This window comes from Palaemon carinicauda, chromosome 9 (assembly GCF_036898095.1).
Source record: "Palaemon carinicauda isolate YSFRI2023 chromosome 9, ASM3689809v2, whole genome shotgun sequence".
Lineage (NCBI taxonomy): Eukaryota > Metazoa > Arthropoda > Malacostraca > Decapoda > Palaemonidae > Palaemon > Palaemon carinicauda.
Window position 1 is genome coordinate 64,718,995 of NC_090733.1, and position 8,069 is coordinate 64,727,063.

At 37.8% G+C, this 8,069-nt stretch overlaps 1 protein-coding gene across 1 annotated transcript; it reads right to left on the reverse strand.

Moving 5' to 3' along the window:
• Window positions 1-2,694: 2,694 nt before the first annotated feature.
• On the reverse strand, window positions 2,695-3,387 carry LOC137646459 (tigger transposable element-derived protein 1-like). Its single transcript, XM_068379561.1, has one exon. The coding sequence runs from the start codon at window positions 3,385-3,387 to the stop codon at window positions 2,695-2,697; it is 693 nt and encodes a 230-aa protein (XP_068235662.1).
• Window positions 3,388-8,069: the final 4,682 nt, after the last annotated feature.

The window sequence follows — 8,069 nt, forward strand, 5'->3', positions numbered from 1 at the left end:
TATATTGAGGTAGATGAGGAGGCTGTCACATTCTGGCAAAGTGTTCAAAAAATCTGTTTTATTGACAAATCATAGTCTCAGAACGACATAATTTTCAGAAATTTTGTCATGAAACTATGATATACATATTTTCCAGAAATGAATTCTCGTGTAATTTTTCCGGAAAAAATACACGAATAGATGGTATAAGCACGAAATGATTCCCCATTTTAATACCCTGATTGTAGGTTATCAATGATTATATGATTGCTAGTAGTTTTATCTTGAGAAATTAAACAGCTTTGAGATCAAACCAACTTCTTATAAATTTCATGCACAAAGGTCTTATAATCTTAATTCAAATAGGATTAGCTTTGTATGATAAAGTCCTTATTTACAGTGATCAAGTGCCCGAATTAGCATAGCTATGTGGTGCTAGATGTGGGTCTCTTGACCGGGAAAATTACGCCAGGTAGATGAGTGCTTAACAAGCGAAAAATGCATTACTATCTGTGATGCTCTAGTTTGGATTGTTCGAGCAATAGCTATCCATACCAGCTCCTCAACCTATCAGGGTATTAGTTAAAACACAATTTCTACAGCTGGTGTCGTAAGCGGGGGAAGGAAAAAACCAAATATTAAAATATCTCGGAAATAAATGTTTGATTGTCCTTTTAATCACTAACTTATACAGCTGTGGAGCGATACTCATGGATTCCTAAATATTTTTTTTCATTCTTAAGATTTTATTTCCTGAGCTTCCTCCTCTATCCACTGATTCTTTATTTAACATTTGTGTTTCTTTCTATCATTATTCATTCATTTATCTATTAGACATTATCTTTAAAATGAATGCCCTTTCTGCCTCGGTGCTCGTCTTAGGCCGTCAACTTTGGTTCTTAGCTTCTCACTGTGCCTTTATAAAAGAAATCTCTCCCAAGCGGCAGCAGAAACACCTTCACTTGACCATTCCAACTTGGAACTATTTGATATTTGTGTGAAGACAAGAGAATATATTCGTTAGTTGGATTCCGGAATAAGGCATTTGGAGCACTGTATTTCATTTTCCTCTATCTTCGTTTTTACAATCTCCATCAAAGTAAAAAGAAAATTTCATTGTAAAGCATGCTTCCATGAATAAGTGGTGCCACCCAGATTTTTTATACAATATATATCCCATTCATTTTTCATTATTCCAGTTAAAGAAAATATCTTAGATGATTTTAAACCAACTGGTTAAATTCTCCTACAGAGCATTTAAGGTATATAGAGGAGCAGGCCTACAAAATATAATGATCAAACTATATGCAGCCGGACAAATGTTGGTATACGGATCATTAAGGAAACAAATCTTCCAAACGCCCAAAAGCAAAAGATGACTCACTTGTAATAACTATCTCCAATTTTACCATTTGGTCTCAATAACTATCAAGTGAATAAAACAATTGCGATAAAAATTGAATTCGCAATATAGCAAAGATTTCGCTGTGTATGTTTAAGATTTTAGTTCAAATGGCAATGCTAATCATTCAAGGCCAAGATAGCAGACGGTGAGACGGCAAGGATCAACGATAGGAATGTAAAAAAAAAGAAAAAAAAAGACGAATAAAGAGGGAAAGTGGCCTAGGGTCTAAAGACTGGAATGGTGCATACCCCGGAATCTGAATAATTTGGGAAATATTTTACAAGAAAGTATCCTCACGTATTACGAAATGTTACAATCAGTGAATATCTGTAAACTGGAAGTAGTTTTTAGCAGTCAATCTAGCATCTGAAAAATAACGATAAGCTTTTGGGAGCATAATACAATAATTTCTATTGGAAACATTGCATAATAATGACAAACAACAGTTTGATATGCATAAATGTCCAAAAAGGAGTTTATGTGCTGGTAGATTACTTCATTAACTGGAGTAAGCTCAAATCATTTGATCTCTCTCTCTCTCTCTCTCTCTCTCTCTCTCTCTCTCTCTCTCTCTCTCTCTCTGAACGTCCTTTATGTGGTTATAACTCATGTATGGTATTTTTTATTAATATTTTTCAACATAGAAACAATATTGAAATTACTTTTTTCGTTCATCGGTAACTTGAACAGACAAATGTCAAAATTATCTAATATAGCTGTCAACGGAAGGAATTGTTTAGCTACGACACTCCAAGATTTTCTAAATGATTTTGTAGGTTCATAATATATATATATATATATATATATATATATATATATATATATATATATATATATATATGTGTGTGTGTGTGTGTGTGTGTGTATATGCAGCATATATATATATATATATATATATATATATATATATATATATATATATATATATATATATATATACTGTATATATATATATATATATATATATATATATTATATATATATATACATATATATATATATATATATATATATATATATGTGTGTGTGTGTGTGTGTGTGTGTATGTGTGTGTTTGTGTATTCAGTATTTGTAGTGGATATTTGAGACGTCTAATGATAACTGAGAATGAAATATGGCAACTCGATTTGTAACATTTCAATGCTTTCCCTAAAAGACAGCCCTCTACTCTCTTTGATTCACCCAGGTTGGAGAAGGCTCCGCCCATTTCGTAGCAGTAGTAAGAGGAGCAACTCGTTTTCTGTTTTGTCATGGGAACACTAGAGACATCTGACGTAAGATTTCCCCTGAGTGTCGGCGTTCTTTTGAGTCTAACTGTACACCAGCAGTAGCTTGACCTTACAGTCACCACTGGCATTGGCAAACAAGGCTAGAGTTAACCGGTCCTTCGGTAATCTCTTCTCATCTGCCGTGATGAATGTCCTCCTGGGCATCTTCTTCCAGAAAAGGCCAGTTTCATCACAGTTGAAGACTTGTTGAGGGATGTAGCCATGTTGGGCAATAACCGAGGCAAAGGTTGTGACGAAGTCCGCCGCGGCTTTTGAGTCGGAATTTGCTGCTTCCCCATACCTCACAACCGAGTGTATCCCAGTCCGTTTTTTAAAGTTATCTAACCAGCCACGACGGGCTTTGAAGGCTTGCTTCCCTTCCAAGCCAACATAGATTCTGCTGGCCTTTTCACATATGATAGTCTCGGTCACGCTATCACCTGCCAACTGTTTCTCATTTATCCATATTACAAGAAGCCTCTCCATCTCATCATGGATATCCCTCCACTGCTTGGAAAGGATGGTTACTCCTTTGTAAGGCTTGGTGCTCTTTATAGCATCCTTCTGCTTTAGGATGGTACATATTGTTGATGTACTCCTCTTATATTGGCGAGCCAGTTCAGTCACTCGCACACCACTCTCATGTTTTTCGATTATTTCATTCTTTATCTCCATTGTCATCATACGCTTTTTCTTTTCACTACCCTTGCTTGCACTCGCTTGCTTTGGACCCATTGCTTATTCAATTAATTCTGCACTGATTAACGCAGAAAACACATAAAAAATCAAACACTATGACCGATTCTCGGAGATAAACTTTTCGCGACGGAGATCCAACGGGAAAGACCAAGCGATGCTGCCCTGGTGAGAAGCCTCTCGCACACTCAGGACAAAAATTGTTTCTAAATTTTCCTTGTATCTCAAATTTCTCGTATGTTGGAACACTCGTATCTCAAGGTATTAATATATAACGATTTTTGTAAACGGCCCAGTAGGCAGGATAGGTTATGTAAAATGATATGGTTAACTATAATTCATTAGGAGTCAAACTTAAAAAATTATATTATTTCAGAATTATTTCAAGCATATGTATTATTTTCAGTGCATTGTTTCTTTTCTTAGCTTAAGGTTTATTCAGATATAATAGTTCAAGTCAAATTCTTTTATAATTTCAGATCGTAACATTTTTGTCTTATTCTAAGTTTTATTCAGAATTAATTTTTCCAGTGACTTATTTATATTATGTAAATTCTTTTCAAGTGTTGTCCTTTCCGCTGGATTCCTGTTAAGAACCACAGTGAGAGCTAAATAGGTGTTAATAATACTTATGAGTAATTACCCAGTTCGGTTTTGAGTGTACTTATATATATATATATATATATATATATATATATATATATATATATATATATATATATATATATATATATATATATATATATATATATTACTGTATGGGAGTTATTTAACGGTCTCAGAATTCGTTTTAAAGTGTAACAGTTCTATGGTAAAAGCAATTCTCGTAATTAGGAATTTGAGAGGTTAATTAACCTGCCAGTCGTAGTATATATAATATTATATGTTTGGTTCCTAGTCACAAGCCATAGTGTAACATATTTTTCCTAGTGCCCAGTCCACGGCAGTCATAATTGTACAATATATTTTGGGTGCTCAGACCCGGGATCTATACATTATGATACATTTTGGTGCCCAGACCCTTGGAATCGAGCGAGTCTGTTTTAAAAATTGGTCATAACAGCCTTGTTTTTTTATTAAAGTTTTATTTTTTTTTTAATAGTACAGTGATGATTGGGTTTTGAGTATCGTTAGCATATGATTTTTTGGAGAGGCATTAATTATTGTATAATTACAAGATGGCACAGTTTAATATCCAAGAGTTTTTAAGTAACCCAAGTGTTCATGAATTGTCAGAAGCTAATGTAACTAAAGCTTAGTGGCTCTCGATCTTAATGGTATGTGGTGGCCATGCTATGATTTGGATGAATAATGCCCAAATCAAGTGTCTAGCCTTACAAGCATTGATAAACTCGGGAAAGTTGTCGGAAGAGAATATTGTTGCAGCTCGTGAACTGTTGGAGGAAGCTGAGGAAGAATTTTCAGCGAAGCAAGGACCGGTTGACCCTCAAACTGAAGGCATGAAAGCAGATAAGGATGTAGAGGCTGAGATTCGGCATATCGCAGCGGAGGAGAATTTGATTAAATTGATGATGATGACGGAAGAGAAAGAAGAAGCCCAAGAGAATGCAAGACATGCAACAATAAGGGAAGCAAGGCGAGAAGAAGAAGAGAGAGGCAAAAGACAATGTGAGAAGGAAATGGAAGCAAGGCAAAAAGAAGAAGAGAGAGAAGGAAGATGACTTACAAAGGAAATGGAAGCAAGGCGAGAAGAAGAGAGAGAAGAAAGACGACGTGCGAATGAAAGAGATGGAAGAAGCCAGGTATGCGCGAGAGTTAGAACTTTTGCATGCCCGCGCACAGCTGAAAACGCAGACAGAAACCGAAACAACTCCTGCTAGGCACGAACCTGTGTTTAATGTGTCGGAAGCCCAGAGGTTAATTCCAAGTTCAGACAAGAGTTCCCAAATAAGTTCTTCGATCATTTTGAAACGCTCGCAGCGACAATGAAATGGCCAGAAGATAAATAGTCTGTGTTATTGCAGATTGAGCTTTTTGGGAAGGGCCACAGTGCTTATTTATCTTTACCTCAGGACCAGAGGATGGAATATCAAGAAGTGAAGAGGAGTTTGCTGCAAGTGTATCAGATGACCCCTGAATATCATAATGAAAGGTTCCAAAGTTTGAAAAAAGATGAGAAAATTACTTTCCTGGATTACTCTTATAAGGTATAGTACGACGATGTTTTAAGAGATGGACAAAGGCTGCTAATGTAAAAGAGAAGGCTGATTTGGAAGAATTGATATTACTAGAGCAGTATCTACGAGGAATTCCCTGAACACATTCGAACGTACTTGAGAGAGAGGTGAAGAAACTTGATAAAACCGCTTCGCTGAGTGAAGATTACAATATTATCAGTCGTAAACCCTCCCCGAGCACAAAGTTTCAACCGTCGTTCCGACTAAGTGTCAAGTATTTGCCGAATCATGGAAACCAGTTCGGAAATAACTACGGGAACAAGTTCAACAGTTACAACGGAAGTAGCACTGGTTCTGTCCCTAAGCCGAATGCGATAGTACCAAAGCAACAAACGTCGAATCGTCCTCCTTCAAGTACTGGAGAAGAGTGCAGAAGGTTGATATTGTCTGTTTTAAGTGTGGCAAGAGAGACCATATCAGTAAGGAATATTGGTCAAACCAACAGAAAGCAGTCACCCAAGCGATTACAGATAATTTGATTTCACAGAATGCGAAGACTATGAAACAATCGGGAAAGGACAGAGAGGAAAATGAGCCAGCCACTGTTTACATGACAAACAGGACAAACCCAAACAGCATAGATGCCTTTAAACCATATATTTAGGAAGGCATGTTAGCAGCAATAGACGGGAGTGAGCGAACCCCAGTCAGGAGATTGCGCAACACAGGATGTAACCATAGTGTGGTTGTGCGGGGACCACACCCGGTGGTGGAACAGTCTCTCGCAGGGGACTCAATTATTTTGAAGGGAATAGGAGGTGAGGAGGTCATCCCTATTTACCGTTTAAAACTGTCATGCGAGCTGGGGACAGGTAATTTTGGACTTTGCGGTGAAGGATTCAATGGCTGTCGAATGAGTAGACGTCCTGTTTGGTAATGAGGTTGGTGGTGCGCCGTTTGTACTTTGTCCCATTGTAACGGAAAAACTTTTGAAGTATGGTCCAATGACTGGACTTGAAAAGGACTACCCGTCTCTGTTTCCTAGTGGTGTGATAACTAAGAATATGAAGAAGGAAGTGGCTGCCAAAGAAGAAGAAGAAATCGAAGGAGCGATGAACTTAGAAGATCTGTTTTCCAAAGTAGAAGATTCCATTGATAGTATGCAAGAGAAGAAGTCCCGAGTAAGCCCGAGCAAAGAGGAACGACAGAGGAGTGGCCAAGACGATAAAGAAAAATAGACCAGGAAGAAATGAATTTGGATGATTTGTTTTCCGAAGAAAATGATTTCCTTGATGATACACAAGAAGAGAATTCAAAATTAAGTCCGAGCAAAGAGGAACAACAGACGAATGGACAAGTAGACGAAGAAGAAAAAGAAATCGAAGGAGCAATGAACTTTTATGATTTTTTTTTTCTGAAGAGGATTCCCTTAATGGTAAGCAACAAGAGAAATCAAGAGTAAGCCCGAGCAAAAAGGCGCGGCAGATGAGCACACAAGTAGACAAGGAAGAGATGAACTTGGAAGAAATAGAAAAGTCAACGTTAGGAGTAGGACAAGTGAGCAGAAAAATGCTGATAAGATTGCAATGGAAGGATGCAACGTTAACAGAGGCACATCAGTCTCCGACCTGTTATTATCTTAAGGATGGGTTGCTTATAAGGAAGCATAGACCCGCCGATATCCCTGGGAATGCCGAATGGGGGATATGTTGCCAGATACTAATTCCTACACCATTGAGATGACAAGTGATCGCGATAACGCACGAAATGGGATATATGGGGGTAAGAAAGATGATGGAGAAGATAATGAAACACTTTTTCTGGCCTGGCATGCATAAGGACATGAGCCAGTTTTGTCGTGCATGTCACGTATGTCAGACGGATGAAAAGGCCAACGAGTGCATTAAGGAAGCTCCGTTACACCTACTGGAAGTACGGGGAGACCCCTTCAGGAGAGGACCAAAGAAAAGGTTAGCTGAAAAATGGAAGGATAGAGAGAAAACAGAAAGAGAATATGTCAAGATTTTGGGGAAAACGATTGGCGAGATAAGGAAATTTTCTCTAGAAGGCATGAAGACGACGAGTCAAGGATGGACGAAGGAAATGTCAAAGATTTGAGGAAAGGAAACTGTGAGTTAAGGAAATTTTCCTTTGAAGACAGGAAAACCGGGCAAAGACGAGCGAAGGAAAGGTTTGGCAAGAAAAATATGAACAGACAGATTACAGTAGGACGGCAGATATTGGTCTACACATTAGAAACAAGATTCCCTCTCACCAATTAGTTCCCAGAACCATTCCGGATTTCGGAGGAAGGAAGTGACTGGACCTACATTATCGAGATATCAGGAAAAAGAAAAAAGCTGAAGAAGGCCATATCAACTTCGAAACCGAGACTAAAAGCACCTGATTTCACCGAGAAATTCCTTATCAAGGCAGATGCATCGGATAACGGGATTGGAGGTATCTTATTGAAAGATGATAATGAAGGAATTCTTCATCCTGTGTGCCTTATGTTATCGAAGCTGCAGAAGAAGTAACGAGTCGACTCGACAGTAAAAACGGAACTGCTGGCATTGTTCACAG